Raw genomic sequence first — 20,781 nt, 5'->3', positions numbered from 1 at the left:
TTAAAAAATGAAATAGCTTCCTGTACAGTACCTCGAAAAGCCAGAATATTGACATACATTTCACTTTTGTACTCCTTGGAGCGAAGGTTGTTTCCTTCTTAGTTCCAAACTGTATGGGGTATAGGTGGGTGGCAGATGCAGATGAAATGAAACGGCTTCTTAGCAGTTGTTGTGTTTGTTTTTTGTTTTGTTTTTTGAGACAGGGTTTCTTTGTGTAGCCTTGGCTGTCCTAGACTAGCTTTGTAGATCAGTCTGGCCTTGAACTCACAGAGGTCCACTGGCCTCTGCCTCCCTGAGTGCTGGGATTATAGGCATGTGCCACTGTGCCCTGCTTTCTTAGCAGTTTTAATACAGGTGTTCTTAATTCTGGGTGCAGTGACTCCTTGTTTGTTTTTGAATGGAATTATCAGGCTTTTTCAACTGCATATTGGTGCTAGAATTTGATGTTTTCTGTGACTTTAATGTTGTAGGATGATTAAATCATTATCTCCACAGTTGACTAAATCTTTAAATCTTAGTCCTCCACACGGTGTTACTCAGTTCAAAGGTGTGCTCCTCTCTTCATGTTATTGAACTGTCTACCATGGCCATTGGCTAACTGATTCAGTTTCTTAATTAGGGTTTCATTGCTGTGAAGAGACACTGTGACCATGATGACTCTTATAAAGGAAAACATTTTATTGGAGCTGCCTTACAGTGTCAGAGGTTTAGTCCACTATCATCATGGTGGGACATGGCGGTGTGCAGGCAGACATGGTGCTGGAGAAGGAGCTGAGAGTTCTCCATCTTGATCCACAGGCAGCAGGAGGAGACTGTCACCCCCACAGTGATACTTTTCCAACAAGGCCACACCTACTAATAGGGTCACTCCCTGTGGGCCAGACATTCAAACACATGAGTCTACGGAGGCCATTCCTGTTCCAACCACCACACTCACCTTAGCATAAAGTCAGGGTCACGCTAGTCCCTGCTTAGGCGCAGACAAAGATGACTAAAGACTTAAGTTATTTATTACACTGGAACAAAGTCCAGATAACTAGTTCCTTACCACATATATTAAAATCTAACCAGCCACATGGCAGAAAATATTTTTTATGTAAATATGAATTAACTGTCTTAAAAAAACTGTCTTAGATTTCCTTCGGTTATTGCTTTTAGTGTTTGAAGAGCTGTATTTTCCAGAGAAGGGGACTAAACCATTATTTGACATTACATTTTATATTTGTTACTGAAGTACTAGGTGGTTGGCTAGAAAAGTGAAATTAGTTTTCAGAATATTTTTTCAAGTTAAGTCTGAGTTCAAGAATACTGTTTTCTTTTGACTATGGGTACATTTAAAATAAGACAGCTGTCTGTATTTTGTTTCATCTTTTATGTGTCTATTTCACACTTGATTTAAAAAGAAATCACAGGCTCTGTTAGGTTTTGAATCTTTTTCCCCATCAATAACACTCTTCATTCATATCCTACTGTTGATCAGTCTTCTTTTAAACATTATGTATATGGGTTTTACCTGTCTCTATGTTTATTGCTGCATGTGTGCCTTGTGCCTCTGGAGTCCAGAAGAGGACTTTGGATTGTCTGAAACTGGAGTGGCAGACAGGTGGTGGTTGGTGGTTGGGAGTGAAGCCCAGTCCTCTGGAAGGGCAGCCGTCTTAACTGCTGAGCCAGTTCTCTAGCCCTGATCTGTATTTTCTTACTCATTAGGTTATCTTAATATGATTTTTACCATTTTTACATTCTACTAGATTAGTTCTAGCCATCTAGATTAGCAGATCTACTAGATACTTTACAATTTTCTTGATTGATTTTTTTTTTTCCGGCAGAACTGAAAGTTCAGCATTTAATTATTTGTACTTATGCCTTATTTTCTTACATTGTTTGTAGCAATAGTCAGTAATGTTCTTGCATGACAGTCTTTGCTTACTTGTAGGAAGACAAGGAGCTTAGAAAACCTGCCAATTTTTCCTTAGATGATTTCTTGTTTTTACTTTAAGCAATACTTTCATGTCTCTTTAGTTTTATGTGAAAATGTATAGGGTATACTTTATGTATTTGATTATATTTACTTATTTGGTATAAGTGTGTATATTTTTTAAATCTTTTTCCCTTGCAGGCAAGTTATTTTTGTTTTCTGTTTCTGTTTCTTTTCCATTTTTCAGTTAAACACTTATACTGGTTACTTATTGGAGATGTGCTACATTGTCAAAATTTAAAATATGGTCTAGGAGCTGTAGATTATCCAAATCTGACAAACACAGATTAGTTTTTAAATTGTATTGAGTCTAAAATAAATTTTGATGATTTGTCTCCTCCATCCCTTGTAGGGTCCTGTTTTGATAGGAAGTGCACAAGGTGGTGTTAATATTGAAGATGTTGCTGCTGAGAATCCTGAAGCCATCGTAAAAGAGCCTGTCGATATAGTAGAAGGCATCAGGAAGGAACAAGCCGTGACAGTATGTTATGTTCTGAAATCTTTAGTTTTTAGTTAGATAATTATAATATTTTAGAAAGATTGTTAACTTTGTAAAACACTAAGCAATTTAAGAGTTTAATTCCTTATTTAAATTGCAGTTTTTGAAAGTATTTACAGTACTTTTCTTTGTAGGTTTCATAAATATTTCTGTTTCTTTAAAAGACAGGAATGCTTTTAAATGGGACGTTTTGTCATTGCTGTATCGAGTAACATTCACAGTAATTCCTGAGTGTCTTCACATATCCAGTCATTTTCAGCTCCTGAAGTATCTCATTATTGCTTCTAGTAGAAGTTATCTGAGTGAAGATCCATAGGAGGGTCTTCACTGTGACTCATTAATATGTCCCATACTGCCTTCTTTCTGATGTAGAGGTCTCCTTTTCTTTACTTTTTAATTTCAGTTTATTTGTTGAAGAATCAGTGGTGATTATTAGTCATTGCTTTTTATAGTCTGAGGTTTAAATCCTCATTGAGTCATTTTAAATGCTCCCCTGACCCCATTATTTCCTGTAAATTGCATAGAGTGGTAGAGAAGCTGTCTTACAACATACACACAGTAACATTTGTTTGTAGTTTCTCTGGTTTTCTGTACTGTCCTTCCTTCCCCCTCTGCCTAGCCTCTATACCGTTTTTCCTTCCAAACAAACAAAACCCTAGACCTTAATCTGTGTTTTGGAGAGTTACTTGATACTATTTTTAATGATGCTGTTGGGTTAAATTATTTGGATATAAGCTCACAGTTGCTATGAGAAAACATTGTTAAAATAACCTTAGCTTTTGAAGTATAGCAACAGCAGGCCTTAGGCTGGCATAAGGCTCACAGGACAGGGCGTTTCTCTAGTGCTTAAACAGACGAGAGAGTAAATAAGCAGAAGGCCAACTTAGTTATTGGGAGTTATGTGAGAGTGATGACTAGAGAGTGAAATTCAGACGAGGAAGCAGATACTTGATTTATAAGCGCTAAGATAAAGCAGCAATGTTGCGTCTCAGTGCTTGGCAGTGGCAATATTGGATTGGTGAAAATCATTTTGTAATTCTCAAATATTTAAATCTAAACAAAGCTCATGAAAATCTTGCTAGTGAAATGGTATTTATAGAGTATTCTTCTTTATTTAGTAAAGTTCTTCACCCAAGTCACATTCTTTTTTTTTCTTGTTGTTGTTGTTCTTCTTTTTTAAAGTTTTGCTTTGTTTTTGGTCAGCTACTTTATTTTTACTTTTTGCTGTCTGGCTCTCTACATGAATCATAGTCACCATCAAGAGATTTAAGATTTTTCTGTTACTGAAGATCAAGAGTAATTACAGCGGATCATTGAAACAGGAAAGAATTGTTTGTAGTGCTTCTGAGCAGACTCCTGTCCTGTGTATCACTATTTTAAAATTTAATGGAATTTTGAAATTGATAATTGTTCCAGCTTGGGAGAATAGCTCAGTGGTAGAGCACTTGACACACGTGTAAGAGGTCCTAGGTTTAAGTACATGGCCCCAACACAGCAAAAGATGCACACTTGCTTCACCCTGGAAACTGTGATCTTGATGTTGTTTAAAATACTCCATAGATGCCTCTGATTTATATTTCTGCTCACCTCTGTAACTTCTAGATGAGAGGCTTAAATAACTGTGTCTTTGGAACCTGACAGAGTTGAGTTTTTTTGTTTTTTGTTTTTTTACTTATTTATTATTTATACATTATTCGGCCTGCATGCTAGAAGAGGGCACCAGATCTCACTATAGATGGTTGTGAGCCACCACGTGGTTGCTGGGAATTGAACTCAATACCTTTGGAATAACAGCCAGTGCTGTTAACCTCTGAGCCATCTCTCCAGTCCCCAGAGTTGAGTTTTAATGGACGAGCTAGTGTCCTTTGAGGGCATCTCTCCTAGAAGCCCAGTTGACATGCCTTGTGTCACCTTAATGGGGAAACAGGATGCTTTAATAACTTTGCTCAGTGTTTAGACCATTGAGATTATCAACCTACTTCTTAGATATAGTTTTAATAAAATGTAAGTCTCTTTTTCTTCTGTGTATTGTCCCAATTTTTAGTATATTGCCGCCAAAGCAAGCACATCAGTCTCTCTTTCCTCTAGGTTGACTTTATGCTTAAGGCAGTGGGGAAGCTATGAAATGGACTCTGGAGCTGTAATCTAGGGTGATGGCCAGCACTTGACCTCTAGGGCATTCTCTGATTTATAAAATGGACATAAAACCTATCCTCTCAGGATTTTGAAGTTCTACGTTTCGTTGTTGTTTAAGTTTTTTAGTAGCTGCTCTTTCAGTGACTGTTAACTACAGCTCCTGCTTATCTTCCTAAATGATAAAGTTTTTATTTGCACTATATAAATGCTGATTGGACACATATGCAAGTTACTACTGAAAAAGACAAATTACTTTCAGCTTGCACAGAAGATGGGATTTCCGCCTAACATTGTGGATTCTGCAGCAGAAAACATGATCAAGCTTTATAACCTTTTCCTGAAGTACGACGCGACTATGGTAGAAATAAACCCAATGGTAGAAGATTCTGATGGACAGGGTAAGGAATCTTCTTGTGTCCCGTGGTGCTGTGTGTCATCTGTTGTTCCTGTGTAGCAGCTCGTCTTCCGATGAACTGAGTGTGAGCAGATGCCAAGGAAACCCACTAAAGCACACACGGTGACCGCCAATCAGTCAGTCACAGCTGTCTGGTTAAATTTATGAAAATGCGACCACTTGAAAATCCAGGTGCGCCGTCACCTTAGTTACATTCCCGGGATTCAGTGCTCACCATATTGGGCTCGACAGAGATGGAGCATTTCCACCCAGGCAAAAGCTCTTGTTGGGGAGCACTGGCTTGGAGTAATGAGGATTGTGGCAAGAATTAGCCATGATCTGGGAGAATTAGCCATCCAAACCTGCATGCTTGCTTCTTTTGTGTGAAAAAATAGGCTCGGGTGTGAAGTCATTTCCGTACTTGGAGCCATTAGAGAAGTGTAGCTTGTCTAAGTCTGTGGGCTCTCGCGTAGGTGTAACTGGTTGTCTTAGAGTTTGTGTTGCTGTGAAGAGACACCATGACCATGACAGCGCCTATAAAGCAGACGTTTAACTGGGGCTGCTTACAGTTTCAGAGGCTTGGTCCGTTCTCATGGCGATGTACAAGCAGACATGGTGCTGGAGAAGGAGCTGCGAGTTCTACATCTTTTTGTTTTTTTAAAAATTATTTTTCTTAGCTGGATGTGGTGGCACATGCCTGTAATCCCAGCACTTGGGAGCCAGAGGCAGGTGGATCGCTGTGAATTTGAGGCCAGCCTGGTCTACAAAGCGAGTCCAGGACAGCCAAGGCTACACAGAGAAACCCTGTCTCAAAAAACCAAAAAAAAAAAAAATTTTATTTTTCTTTTTTACATATACATTTATATTATTACACATAAATAAAATAAACGACATACAGCAAAAAGAACCATGAAACAATCAGGAATTATATAAATGTTACATTCATAGTGTTTTGGCTATTTGTATTTGGCAGTCTTGAAGAAAACATCTTTCCTATCTTGGTGCGTCTAAAATTCTGAATGTAAATCAATATCATATCTCATCTCTATCAACTTAAAACATCCATCCAGACCTAAAAACATCTTAACCCATAAACAGTTAAGCTTAATTGTTAAGACTAAACTATCTGGTCTTCAGCCCCATCAAAGACTTGAGAATTACCGGAGTAAACCGGAAGTGCAAGTTAGCAGCTTCCAAAATGAAAAAATGACAGAGACAGTTTGCTGCCTGAACAGTTGCCCAAAGCTCTCTGTAATGTTGGAGCATCATCTTCAGCTAACATTGGAGCATCATCTTCAGCTAACATTGGAGCATCATCTTCAGCTCACATTGGAGCATCATCTTCAGCCTTCTGGCCCAATATATCTGACAGACAGAGTCCTACATCTTGATCCGCAGGCAGCAGGAGACTGTGTCATACTAGGCCTAGTTTGAGCATAGGAGACCTCAAAGCCCACCCCCACAGTGACACACTTCCTCCAGCAAGGCCACACCTACTCCAACAAGGCCACACCTCCTAATAGTGCCACTCCCTATTGGCCAAGTATCCAAACACATTAGTCTATGGGAGCCATACCTAGTCAAACCACCACAGTGGCACATCATTTACTGTGCCCTTTGTGTAGAGGGGTTTTGTTTGTTTTGTTTTGTTTTGTTTTGTTGAGACAAGGTTTCTCTGTGTAGCCTTGGCTATCTTAGATTCACTTTGTAGACCAGCCTGTCCTCAAACTCACAGCGATTTGCCTGCCTCTGCCTCCTAAATGCTGGGATTAAAGGTGTGCACCACTATGCCTGGCTGAACTTTTTTTTTTTGTCTTTAGTATAAATTGATTTTTATCCTACTCAGATTTTTTTCTTGTTATTTTATATTAACTGCTTCCACTGCTACAATTTATTTGGTTTTGTTTATAGGCTGTTTGTACAGTTAAATCTTACTAAGGATTAGTAGTTCTGTTTTTACCTTTATACCTACAGTTATTTCTTTTATTTATGAAAGAAACCAACTTTTATGTAGTCATTTTTATTGTAATATAGTGAATAAATTTTCTTATAATAATAAACATAATTTGTAAAATAGAATATAATTAGATTTTCTTTAGAGAATGAGGAATTGCCCATGTAAAGCATCTGGTTTTCCTGTTGCGATCGTGTGACTTGAGAGAAGTCAGCTAACACTGAAAGCAAGCCCATGGGGTCTGTCTAGGTGAATTGCAGCAGCCACCATCTGCTGCTGTGGAGATGCCTTCATGCTCTTAGCATGCTTGTTTTCAGGTTGTCTTTTCTTAGTGTGCTTAAACGTGTACTTGCACATTGTGTACTTATTAGAGAAAAGTTGTGCCAAGAAATGTCAGTGCAAAGGGGGAAACGTGCTGCAGCCCAGGACTGTCCGTGTGCAGCTCCTTCGGCCCTCGTCCTCCGGGCCGTGCGTGTATGCCGCTGGTGTCTTTCGCCTCTTACCTTTAACATTGTACACAAGAATCTTTTCAAGTTGAATCTGTTTCAGAAGATGTTTCTAAAAGACTTGTACCTTATTTTGTATCTTTGACCATATCTGTGATTGTCTTTCATACAGATTTTTAGAGGTCGGACTTGTGGGTTAAATAGTAATATTTTAAAGGTATGTGTTTATTTGGGGTAATAACATTTTGTGATGTCTTTTCCCAGATAGTTTTTTCTCCTTCCGTCCCTCCACTCTCTCTAGTCTTCTAATATATTTTCCAGAGTTCATCTTGCTGCAGGTTCTGCATGAGTGTTAAATACCGGGTTCTGTCTTCAGGCTGACGATGAGGTGGTGCTGCCTAGTTTGTTCAGCCCTTTGATTTCTACTAATGTATGTTTCTCATGTTTGCTCAACATGTTTTCTGTTTTGGAGTTTTCTGTTGATGCTCTTTGTTTTCTATGCCCGATGAAAATGACTATAACTTTAAGTGACCTTTCCCCTTCACACTTGAAGTCCAAAATCTTTATCAAATAAACTCGAGATGTGACAGGGCTGTGTGGCTTCAGAGGCTAGAGTGGGGACTCTGTTCCTGCTGTTCTCCTTCCTGGGGTGTTCCTTGGCCTGTAGGCACTTCATTGCAGTCTCCGCTGTTGTGGCCGCGCTGGCTCTTTCTCTGCTGTGTGTTTGTCGTGTCTGTCTATCCTTTCTCTTCTACAGATGCTTATGGTTCCTCAACGTCTGTGTCTGGGTCACATCTGTGAAACTCTATCAGGTCAAGTAGCAGTCTCTGTCCACCTGTGGCTGCTTGCCAGCGCACCCAGATGTGATTGTCTTACTACTTTGCTGGCTTCTGGATATTTTCAAATTAGTTTTTCAGTAGTACTCAAAACTAAAAACAATAATGAAATATATTTAGTCATCCTTAAAAATCTTCCTCTTTGCCCTCATCTATTCCCTCTCCCTCTCATTTTTGGTTGTTATTACTATTCTTTTCTATTACTCATTTTTTTTAATGGTGAAAAAGTGTATATTTAGAAGTAGCTAGCTAGACTTAGGTTAGATGATCCCAGCCTTGTTGGCAACATCTGGGGCATCATAATCAGGAGCCAGCCAAACATTTTCTTCTTCTCTCCATCAGGCCTTATCAAGGTATTGGCTTTGGCCACATCGATGTCGTAGAGTTTCTTCATAGCCTATGATCTGGTGCTTGTTAGCCTTGAACACAGTGTGTTGTTATTCTCTGTTTCCTTCATGGCTGACTCTGTGGTCAGGGGAAATTTGATGCTGGCATAGTGGTCAAGCTTATTTCTCCTGGGTCTGTGGGCTGCCTCTGGAACGGCAGGGTCTTGGGCCACAGGAAGGTGGGTGACATACGGCTCTTCTTTCTGTGGCTGTGGACGCCTTTCAGCACTGCTGTTGTAGCTTTCAAGGCCTTCGCTTTGGCTTTGGGAGGGCCAGCAGCTTCCTGCTTTGCTTTCGGTGCCATCTTGGTGACAAGGCTGTGTTACTCACTCTTAAGTAAAGCATTAGGAAGCATGTTCTTAATTAGTTACTTAATTAGAGATCGTAAACTATATTTTATATCTTTCTTAATTCATTTAGTAATGTGCCGTGGTGATCTCTCCAGGTATAAGGCTTTGTTTATTAAGGATGCTAACTGCTTTTCTGGCATTTGATCTGAATATTTTTTAATTATATTGTTTGTTTAATTTTGCCCACCTTGGGGAACATATTAAGGCTTTTAGTTTTCACCTAGTCAGACCTCTTTGACTTCTTTTATTTTCATGATGAGATTATTTTCATTTACCTCAAGATCAGTAACTATTAGTATGTAAATGTTCTTTTTTATTGTTTTGTTTAAATACTTTTAAGTTTTTAGAGTTATTAATGATTTTACCTGGAGTCCACCTCTTCTTTCTGAGTATGTACTCTTTGGTACTCTGACATAAGCATCCTCCCCCTCTTCCCTCCCCCTCCCCCTTCCCTTCCCCTCTCCCTCCCCCTCCTCCTCCTTCTCTCTCTCTCTCTCTCTCTCTCTCTCTCTCTCTCTCTCTCTGTGTATGTGTGTGTAGTACACTATAGTGAAACAAGTCATACATAAGAAGAGTGTGATTTCATTTAGGTAAGAAATTTCAAAATGTTTAGCTCATAGAAAGAGTTCGAAGGGTGCTTACCAGGCTTGAGGTGTGGGGAATGAGAAGGCACATTAGTCAGAGTATGAACTTGCAGTTATGAGGAACTCTTGAGAGCAGATGTTGGCAGGTACATTAAAACAAAGAAGACGGGGTTATGTAGTTCGCAGGTTTGGTTAGGGTCAGGCTCAACTGTTGGACTTCTGAAGAGACTCTCTTGGTGATAGTGTAACATTGATGGGAACACATTGACACGCCACATCATGAAGACAGGAAACCAAAAAGATGCAGAGTGCAGATTTGCTCTTTTTATTATAACTTGTTCTCATATAAACTAGCCAACATATAAAAGAACCGTGTTAGTCCACTCAGAGGCCAGCACCCTTGTTTGGCTGGCTGCAGTAGCCTTTCCTCCTAAGTACAGATTCTGCCACCTCCTAAACACCACACAGGACTGAGCCTCTAAAATACACAGGGATGCCTTTAAGCCGTAGCCAGACTGTTAACACAGCCCAGCTCTCATGCTTGTGCAGCAAGCGCTCTATCCGTGGAGCCGTCTTTCTAGCCACTGGTTGCTGTTTGAAGGAGATCTTTGCAACCATTTCCCTAGATTGAGACTCTGGCATTTGCTATAGATTTTTAACTCCACCTATTTTTATTTTTCTTAGTTAAAAAAAGGCTTTTGTGCATTTCAGCTTGCCTTTCATGTTTTATCTTCTTTTCCTTATTAAACAATTTTGAATTCTGACCTCACCAAGATGCATTCTAGTTATACTTAGGTTTCTATAGTAAAAAAAAAAAGTAATAATAAGTATATTTCACTAACAAGAATATACCAGTGCCACATTCTGTTTTTAGTCACTTTTAATAGTGACAGTAGTTCTGTGGGGTCGGTATTATTGCTATCTTGATAGATTATGAAACTGAGTATCAAGGTACCAGGCTTGCCTGAGGACATTTGACAAGTTGTAGAGTTGTGCTGTCAACCCCAAAACATAGCCTGCGGATCTGAGCTCTTAGTTACAACACAGTTGTATGCCAGCTGTGGTTCTGGTAGGGAGATGCATATTGCTGTGCTGGGAGCAGGAGGAGAGGAGAGGAATACTTTTTGAAAGCTGTAGTTGTGTGCTTAGCAGAAGGTTGCAAGATAGTATAAATGGAAAAGAGAAGGCTTTATTTGACAGATTAGTTTAAATTTAGGTTTTGTTGCCACATCTACATTTTTTTTTTACAGTGATGTATTTACTTATTTCTATTAGAAGCATTGGACCAATGTAGTCCAAAGTAGTAGTTATAAAGATTATAGACTGGCAGATTTCCTTTAGAAGGTACATACATAGTTTCAAAAGTATTTGTTAAAAATACATTTATCTCTTTGTAAACTGTTGCCATATAGCATAATATATAGTATAAATTTGGAGAATTTTATATGGCAGTCTTTAAAATAGTACGGAGAAGTTTTGGTAACTAAATTTATAATTACTGTTTTGTAGGAGTATATCTACTGCATAGGATGAAGTATATCTCTTATGTATACTGTTTAGTTGTTTGAGTAATTGAAAGATGGAGACCTAATAGACTTTTTTTTTTTTTTAGTAATGGGAAAATAATGTCTAAAAATAGTATAATATAAAAAATATATATAGCGGTGGGCATAGTGGAGCACTTGAAAGGCATAGGCAGGCACACCTGTATGAGTTTGGCTTACGTGGTGAGTTCCAGGCCAACGAAGATTGCATGGCAAGAGCCTGTCTTTAAAGAAAGACTCTGAGCACCTTGTTTAAATAGCTTATTATCCAGTGTCATTATGACCGCCTAGAGGCCCTTGGAGATTTCTTCCCTGCTGGAATTTAAGTCAAAATGGGTCTGACAGCTCAACTACAGATTAGATAATCTGTCCACTCAAATGCTAGACCACAGTAGGACAGAGTTTGCCCTGGACTAACAGATAGCAGAGAACATGCATCTATAACATCTGCAGTTATTGCAGATGATTTGTTATTTACCCTCTGGGAAGAGGTGACTATGAAGAGGAGGAAGTGGACCACAAATCGTGATAATAGTGAATCTGCCATGTTTTCTTTACCTTAGCTCTCAACTCTGGTGTATTGGAGTGAACACAGAGCTCTTGACAGGAGGGGAGCCACTGCTACTCTTGGACTTTGCCAATAGGATTTATTACTCAAATTGCCCTGTGTTTTCCAACCTTAGTTGACAACATGTTTACAATCTGAAAAGACAGTATTTTTTTAGTTAATTAATTTATTCACTTCACATCCTGACTGTAGCCCCTTCCCCCTTCTTCTGGTCCCACCTTCTCTCCCTCTTCCCCCATCCCCATTTCCTTATTCCTCAGAAAAGGGGAGTGACCCCTCCCCCATCAAGTTACATCAGGGCTGAGCACATCCCCTTCCCCAGCAGCCTGGTGAGACAGCCCCACGGGGGGGGGGGGGTGTTGATCAAACAGCTGCCAACCGAGTCCATGTCAGAGACCTGCTCCCCTGACTAGGGGACCCACATGAAGCCTGAGCTGTACCTGCTATATTCGTGTAGGGGGCCTAGGTCCTGTCTATGGTGGGTGCTTAGTTTCTTATTTTAGAGCTAAGGAAACAGGTAGCAGAATGAGCAGGGAGTGGGCATAAGAATGAAGGGGTTAAAGAAAATGGGAAGTGTGTGTTCTAGGGCTCTAGAGTTATGGAGAGCAGTAGAGAAAATACCGAGTGTTAGGCTTAGAGAAAGATAGGCAGAGGCCGTTTCCAGAGACTGACTTATAGTTCAAACACAACAGCGTATAAAAGTGTCCACACTTAAGATGGAGTATTGTAGTCCCTTTATGTCTTAGTTAGGGTTTCTGTTGCTCTGAAGAGACACCATGACCATGGCAGTTCTTATAAATATCTGATTGAGGCTGGCTTACAGTTCAGAGGTTTCGTCCGTTATCATCGTGGCAGGAGCCATGGCTGCACAGACGCAGGCGTGGTGCCAGAGAAGGAGCTGAGAGTTCTACGTTCAGACTGGCAGGAAACAGGAAGAGACTGAGACACACTTCCTCCAACAATGCCACACCTACTCTAACAAGGTTACACTTCCTAATAGTGCCATTCCCTATGACACTGTAACATTCTAGTTAGAAAGATTAAAGATGTGCCTGCCAGCTGGGCGCAGTGGCACATGCCTGTAATCCCAGTACTCAGGGAGGCAGAGGCAGGCAGATCTCTGAGTTCAGGGCCAGCCTGGTCTACAAAGCGAGTCCCAGACAGCCAAAATAAATAAACAAAATGAAATGTGCTTGCTGTCACGCCTGGTCCTTTATTAGTCTCCACGGTAGGGATGAGGGCTGCAGTCTCAGTAATTCAAACCAGGGAAGTTGGTGTGTCCTTTACAGGCGACAAAGGATTTCTGTCACTGAAGTCCACTTTTGGCCAGAACTGATTTGACGTCTTTGGCCTGCAAATTCTAATCTCATCTCTGGTCCTTTGGAGGTTAAACTGTGCAGGGCTTTCTGTGACAGAGGCTATGGGGTGTATGGAAGGCCCAGTTGCCTGGGCTTACTCTTTGGAGGCCTGTCAAAGAATTGCTCAACCCGAACAAGTTCCGTCTTGCACTTTCCCTGATGCTAATCAGCCAGGCAGTGAGGGATGTCATGGAGGGAGGAGCAGTAATGGAAGTGTCTTAACTTCCCAACTAGTCTCCAAGGTGAGACTCTATCAGCTTTTGAATCCTGTGCCAACTTACACCCTGAACCGAGGAAGTCAGAGAAGCACCTGTCAGAAGAGCTGGTGTGTGAGGGGCGGTTCTTTGCTACTGGGATGGATGCAGAAAAAGTACCTGGGGTATTTTATATTAATTGTGAATATAAATTGAAATACTTTGAATAAATAACAAATTCAAATATGCTCTTTTCCCTTATATTAACCCATGTTTGTTACTGGATAATTCATTTTATCAGGCATAAAGTTAGATTACTTTCATTTTCCCCTTTAAGTGCTATGCATGGACGCAAAGATCAATTTCGATTCAAATTCAGCCTATCGCCAGAAGAAGATCTTTGATCTTCAGGACTGGAGCCAGGAAGACGAACGGGACAGAGATGCAGCGAATGCAGATCTTAACTACATTGGCCTCGATGGGAACATAGGCTGTCTAGGTACCAGTGTGCTGTCATGTTACATGTGGCTTTGTACAGCTTAGTGCGTTTCCTCCGTTTCTTACACGAGTCATCTTTCCCTCTTGATAGTAAATGGTGCTGGCTTGGCTATGGCCACAATGGATATAATAAAGCTACATGGAGGGACTCCAGCCAACTTTCTTGATGTTGGTGGAGGTGCCACAGTCCAGCAAGTAACAGAAGCATTTAAGCTTATAACATCAGATAAGAAGGTAAGGGCGGGGCTGTGTGAATTGTGAGAAGTAACTTGACTGATTGGTAGAGCTCAGTATGCTAGTTCAACATTAAAAGTCAAAGAACCACAATAGTTTGAAAAGAGAAATTGAACACTTTTAAGTAAAAACAAGTTAGAGAACCTTTGGCAGATTAATGTTGAAATTTAGCAAGCAGTGAAGACATTTGATAAAATGCCTCTGGTGAACTGGCATGGAAGTCATCCACAGGGAAAATAGTCTTGGTGGTATTATTTGACTGCAAAAGCCTGGAGTTGTGAAAATATATGAACGTCTGTATCCTTGGTTCATTAGTAAATATTGTTGATACTGCTGATAATATTTAGGGTTTTTGGCACTAGCCTTTAGGAAAAAGGAAATCACAGAAGATACTAGAAGATGGAAAAAAATACTCCTTATTCCTGTATAAATTTTTTTTTTTACTGTTTTTTCCTTGGAATCTTGTAGAGTCATTTACCACATCTTCGTTCGTTTGTTTGTTTTTCTTTCTTTCTTCCTCTGTCTTTCTCTCTTAGTTAAAGACTCAGCCAAAATGAGACACAGTGGGAGTTGGTGCCTCTTGTACTGCAAAGGCTGTGGTTAAGGATTTTGGAATTGAGGTGCTGAGCTTGAGTTTTGGTGACTGTCTAGTAAACAATTGGCTGTAAATATGTTGTATATATTTAAGGACATTATTTTCTTTTCACTCATGCACATGTGTGTGTATATGTGCCTGTGTGTGCCCAAAGAAGCCAGAAGAGGATCTCCTGAGACTGGGTTATAGGTGCCTGTGAGCCACCTACAGGGGTGCTGGGAACTGAGTTCTGGTCCTCTGCAAGAGTAGCAGTCACTCTTCCCTGCTGAACTATCTATCTCTCCAGCCCCGGCATGTTTTACTTCTTATAATAATTAGGGATACATTTGAAAGTCCTCAGCATATTGGGAAAAATTAAGGCCTTAAGAATTGGGGAAATGAGGAAAGCAATAGAACCTGTCCCCTCAGGGCTGTAAAAAAGACACTGAACAGAGAGGACACACTGGTAGAGGTAAGATAACGTCAGGAGGGTGGGTTGATGTCCAGACACTTTAAAGAAGAATAGGCAACAGTGTGAAGAAGAGTAAGGGCGGAAAGAGCTGCTGACAGGACTGTAGCGGATGGGCGCGGCAGCTGGAAAGGACTGGCCAGGGCTAACTGGAGGGGTGTATGACAGGAAGGGATGAGGAGCGGGGCAGTGATGACTACTAATGGGGATGGTCTCTGTGGCGCTGTGTAGGGTAAGACCTGAGCTGAGTGTGTTGGTGAACAAGAAGAAGCAGATTGAATTACAAGGTGGTGTTGTACGGGATACAGTAGAAAACAAATGTATATAAGCCAAGTGTGGAAATTAGTGGAAGTAAGTTCTGGCGGGTAGTGGAGATAGAAAAGGAAATAGTGGTTTTATCTGAAAATGTTTCCATGGAATTGATTCTTACACTCTGCTGTTTTGGGAGAAAAGAACAAACGCTTACTCCTTTAATGTTTACTTTTTTCGTAGGTGCAGGCTATTCTGGTTAACATTTTTGGAGGAATTATGAGATGTGATATCATTGCACAAGGAATAGTCATGGCAGTAAAAGACTTAGAAATTAAAATACCTGTTGTGGTACGGTTACAAGGTGAGTGTTAAAGACATTAGCTGTTTCTAATTGCTTAAATGATACAGTTGTAAGGAGCATAGTTAATTTAAAATATAATTTTACAAATAGCTGTATCTTTTCAGTGAAAACATGAAATACAAAACTTGAAAACTATTACTTATTTTTCTGTTGCTGTGATAAAATACCACAGTAAATGGCACTTAAGGAAGAGTTTATTTTGGCTTAACATTCCAGAGGCCAAGATTGTCTACAACAGTGTAAAAGGCACCACGCAGGAGCAGGAAGCTGAAGGTGACATCTCAGTCACACACACAGAAGTGCAGGAGCAGGGAGCTGAAGGTGACATCTCAGTCACACACACAGAAGTGCAGGAGCAGGAAGCTGAAGGTGACATCTCAGTCACACACACAGAAGTGCAGGAGCAGGAAGCTGAAGGTGACATCTCAGTCACACACACAGAAGTGCAAGAGCAGGAAGCTGAAGGTGACATCTCAGTCACACACACAGAAGTGCAGGAGCAGGAAGCTGAAGGTGACATCTCAGTCACACACACAGAAGTGCAAGAGCAGGAAGCTGAAGGTGACATCTCAGTCACACACAGAAGTGAGGCGATACTATAAACTATCAAAACCTGTCTCTAGTGATGTACTTCCTCCGACAAGGCTCTCTGTCTTTGAAAGTTCTGTAACCTCCCCAAATGGTGCCAGGATCTGGGGACTGAGTGTGCAGACGCGTGAGCCTGTAGGGACATCTCTCGTTCATGTGACTACAGTGCGATTCTGTTGTTGGGTTTTTGTATTTGTTTTTGAGATACGGTTTCTCTGTGTAACAGCCTTGGCTGTCCTGGAACTTACTCTGTAGACCTGGCTGGCCTCGAACTCACAGAGATCCATCTGCTTCTGCCTGGGATCAAAGGTGTGGGCCACCACCATCAGGCTTCACAAAGTGATTTTTTTAAAGCATTTACTACGTTGAGCAAATATATTTGAAGTTTTTCTTTGTGTAACATCGTGTGTTTTATATTGTGGTCCCCCCCCCACCCTCGGGGTTCTGAGTTGGCTTGTGTACCATGGACATGGTAAAATGAAATATTTCATAAGGCAGTTTAAGGCTCTTACAAGATTTTAAATAAGTATTTCTGTCAAATAATAGAAACTTCCAAGCTGAAATTCTTATGGTGTGAAAAAGATTTTAAATGCTTTTGTATATATATTTAATCCATTGCTTATATTTGTGTAAATCATTTCTAGGTACACGAGTTGATGATGCTAAGGCACTAATAGCAGACAGTGGGCTTAAAATTCTTGCTTGTGATGACTTGGATGAAGCTGCTAAAATGGTAAGTGGGCTCTTACAGTCTAAGGACAGATTTGTAGTGTGGAAAGGATCTGTATACCTTTAGATTCTAAAATGGCCCAGCGAAGTATTAGTACTGCTAATATTAGTGCTTAACCTAAGAATACGGAGAACATGCTGAATTCTGGGGAGTGGTAGCAGTTGATACACATGGCTAAGACGGGGTTTGCAGTGGGGATGAAAACTGTTCTTAGCCTCCTACAACAAGGAAAAGTGGGAATTTCTATTCAAGGATCTAGACGGCTGGCTAGCAAGTGGGAAATTATTAAAAGAAAACAATGTGGCTGGGCAGGCGTGGTGCATGCCTTTAATCCCAGCAGTTGGGAGGCAGAGGCAGGCAGATCTTAGTGAGTTCGAGGCCAGCCTGGTCTGCAAAGTAAGTTCAGGACAGCCAGGACTACACAGAGAGACCCTGTCTTGGAAAAAAAAGAAAGAAAGAAAACAGCGTGAGAGGAGATGTTTAGTTGGACAATGCAGAAAGAGTTTGGAGGCAATGAGAATTTAGAAATTCTTTTTGAGAACCTCATATACATCCATCTTGAATGGCCAGTTAGTTCATAACCAGTCTGGTCTAATCTGTGTTCCTACCTGTTTGTTCTCTCATCTGTTATTAGTTAGTAAATCCCCACGTGCATCCTTGCACACACCTCACCCTGTGTGTGAAGGGAAGCAGGGTCATGCTGTTTAGTAGAATATGGGCTTTGTGAACGGTCAGGGATTATCTCATACCCTCTCGGGTCTTTGTTAGACTTGGGGGCAAGCTGTTAGCTCTGCAGTCGGGGAATATGAATCTATATTCCACAGATCTTAATTTATAGTCCTTCTGCTATAGAACAATCCTCCTTTGGAGTTTATGTGTCAAATACTGTGTTATGGTCCTGTAGAGGCTCCCTTGGTGTGGATTTAATGGTTGCAACCTTGGGTATCTATTTAACATGTTCTTCTGTCCTCTGTATTTTCTCCTAAGTGGAAATTCAGTCTGTAGTAGTGACTGTTTGACAGTGCTTTTCCTGCCCCCAAGATGCTCCTGGAGGTAAAATTTCCATGTGTATGGATGAAAAAATAGACTATGTAAATTCACTTATTTAAAGTCATGTACCTCTAACCCCAGACAATTTCTTTTTATAGCTACTCTACTAGGAAAGAAGCTGCATTTTGGTCTTAGACATGTCTAATTTGTATGACATTTTATATGAAAATAGATATTCTCATATCCTAAAAGGCATTTGGCTTTTTGTCGGATATTGTTAACCTCACCAAAAAACAAAACAAAATACAAACAACAACAACAACAAAAACAAACTTTTATATCTAAACTACTACCTCAATATTATAAAATAAGCCTGTAGGCTTTTTCAATGTAGGTTTTATTTAGTTGTGTTTTAAATTGTGGGGTATCTTACAAGGATAACTTACTGTTTTTGTCTTCAAGATAAAATTGGGGTAAGAGTATCTAACCACACATCTGTATTAGAACATATTTAGCTGAAGTGTAGGTTATGAAAAATGCCAGGCTTGACAATCTTGCAGCATCAGTGCCTGTAAGGCTGTATTGCAGCAATGTCAGGATTGCACTGATTTTGGTTGTTGTTGTTGTTGTTGTTTTTTCTGGTTTTTCAGACAGGGCTTCTTTGTGTAGCCTTGACTGTCCTGGACTCACTTTGTAGACCAGGCTGGCCTTGAACTCATAGAGATCTGCCTGCCTCTGCCTCCCTGAGTGCTGGGATTAAAGGCGTGCACCACCATGCCCGGCTGTAATTGGAAAAGATTCTGTCTTTTGCCTTGTTTATTCATTGTTATGAACATAGAGACAGAGATGCCCTGTTCTCTCTTGCAGGTTGTAAAGCTCTCTGAAATAGTGACCTTAGCCAAGGAAGCCCACGTGGATGTGAAGTTTCAGCTGCCAATCTGAGCAAGAACTTGGTGGATGGCCGACAGTGTCAGTGTGCTGTAACTCTTTATTATACTGTGGTCTCTGCTGCTGTTGTCCCTTTTCTTTTCAGTGTGTGGAGAGTGTAATCACCACATAGGCACACAGGTCTTTGACAGCATCTGCTCTGCATTTGATCCTGCTGCTCAGAACGGACTGTGTATAAAGAATGTAGAACACAAACTGCCGGTTTCATTTCTTGCAGCCATCTTTTTTGCTTCCTCTACAGAATGTCACTTGCAGTATGCCTGTTTTCTGTTGTTCAATACAAAGTTCTTCATTGATAAGAGTCTTATAAATAAAATTGCTACAAAGATAAACTTTATTCTTTAGTATGAAAATATATCTAATAACAGCCTCATTAGGACAGTGGTATATTAAGACAGCGTTTTATATAAAAAATATTTATCTTCAGCATCAAATGGATCTTAAATGTATCAATCCTTATTTATACTCAGAACTTTCAAGCACTCCTCAGAATATCTTAAGTATTTCAGAGAAGTAATGTGTCGATTATTGAACATCATTTTAATCATTACAAGACAGTGATAACTACAAGTCTTCATGATTCTGTGGTAGTGAAAACATCTGCAGGTTGATATCAAGACATTTATTAAGAACTTGGGGAAAATTAGAATGCCATTTTAAGTTAATAAAAATTTCCCAATATAATTTGGAGTAATGTATTTTTATTTCTTTTGAAGTAACAGTTGGAGATGGTCATTTTAGTAAGTAGGTCTGAAGAGTTGATTTATAGATCATACAACTGGACGTGACACTATGTGCTCTAAAGCTGTATAGAGAGAAGTCAGCAGAATTCTGCGGGTCACGGGTTTACTGTCTGGTACATGTTTGTTACTTCTTTCACATGTGTGTTTGTACTTTTGAATTTGGGTGTATAAGGATGTTTTCCTGTTTATAGCATTATGCATTGCTTACTTAAAAAGCCCATTTTAACACTGAAAATGCTAGTTTATAGTTAAGGAAGAGTCGTCCTATACACTACTATAGTTTCTTTAGAGAATATAACACATTTTAAGTGTGTTTGCATGTGTGATTTTGGGGATAGAATTTATGGCCTTCTGTGCCAGGCAGGCACTTGACTACTGACGTGTAGATATTAAATCTCCTCTGTTACATTATGTTTAGCAGATGCACGTGGTGAGGAGGAAAGAGCAAAAACAAGGCAGAAACAAAAACAGTGCCCAGGCTGCATGTTGGAGCTGTCCGTGTTTATTTTGCTGATGTGCTTCTATCTGGCAAAGATTTGTAGTTAGAGAAAAATGTAAATTCTGAGTATAAATGTTGGACAGCGGAGCCACGTATGAAGGACTATATTGAGAATCATGCCCTTCTCTGAGGAAACGGAGAAATTTCAGATTTCCGTAATGTGCAATCTTAAAAAAAAAAAAGATTGAGAAGTTTGTGATATTAATTTAAGGTTTGATTTTAAAGAGTTGAAAATGAAAGAGTAAGACAGTAGTGTTTGATTTAGAACTTGGTATCCAAAGTGGCAGCCTGAGAGGCAAAGTAGCATTGAGGAGCTGGGGCAGTGAAGCGGTCCGTGCCTCCCAGGGCCGGGGTTGCCTCCACCCAGCGTGTCCACAGTGACACAGGAGAACTGAGATAATGCAGCCATGAGATCCTGAAAATCATGATTGCCTTCACTGTCTAACAGCGACATTCTTACAGGAGGATTTCTGCCCTACATAGTAAACACCAGAAACATATAGAGATCCTATCTCAGGGGAAGGTACTTAAAAAAAAAAAACTTTTTCATTATCTTACAAAGTAGTGGGTTTCTCTAAGGCTTTTTAATGTATCCTTAGTCTTGGTTAAATACCCTCACCACTGCCTTCCCTCACCCTGCACAATACTGGCTTAACCCCTTTATCCCCTGC

The 20,781-nt window shown here is 40.2% G+C and overlaps 1 protein-coding gene and 1 pseudogene across 3 annotated transcripts in view; one reads left to right on the top strand and one right to left on the bottom strand.

Annotated features, from left to right (window-relative positions):
- SUCLA2 (succinate-CoA ligase ADP-forming subunit beta) overlaps positions 1-19,552 on the top strand; it is a 39,790-nt gene extending 20,238 nt beyond the window's left edge. For both annotated transcript variants that reach the window (XM_084767556.1, XM_084767555.1), the window contains exons 5-11: positions 2,328-2,456; positions 4,870-5,008; positions 13,562-13,723; positions 13,814-13,956; positions 15,492-15,612; positions 16,845-16,933; positions 18,788-19,552. In XM_084767556.1, coding sequence (XP_084623682.1) covers positions 2,328-2,456; positions 4,870-5,008; positions 13,562-13,723; positions 13,814-13,956; positions 15,492-15,612; positions 16,845-16,933; positions 18,788-18,862 — 858 coding nt within the window. In that variant the 3' untranslated portion in view covers positions 18,863-19,552. The remainder of the gene's footprint in view (positions 1-2,327; positions 2,457-4,869; positions 5,009-13,561; positions 13,724-13,813; positions 13,957-15,491; positions 15,613-16,844; positions 16,934-18,787) is intronic.
- LOC311589248 (large ribosomal subunit protein uL23-like) lies at positions 6,671-9,396 on the bottom strand (annotated as a pseudogene). The gene has a single exon. The product of its transcript is annotated as a large ribosomal subunit protein uL23-like (transcript).
- Positions 19,553-20,781: the final 1,229 nt, after the last annotated feature.

This window comes from Acomys minous (genome assembly GCF_964271855.1).
Source record: "Acomys minous genome assembly, chromosome: 18".
In the NCBI taxonomy this organism is placed as follows: Eukaryota; Metazoa; Chordata; class Mammalia; order Rodentia; family Muridae; genus Acomys; species Acomys minous.
This window is presented reverse-complemented; position numbering and strand designations above follow the sequence as displayed.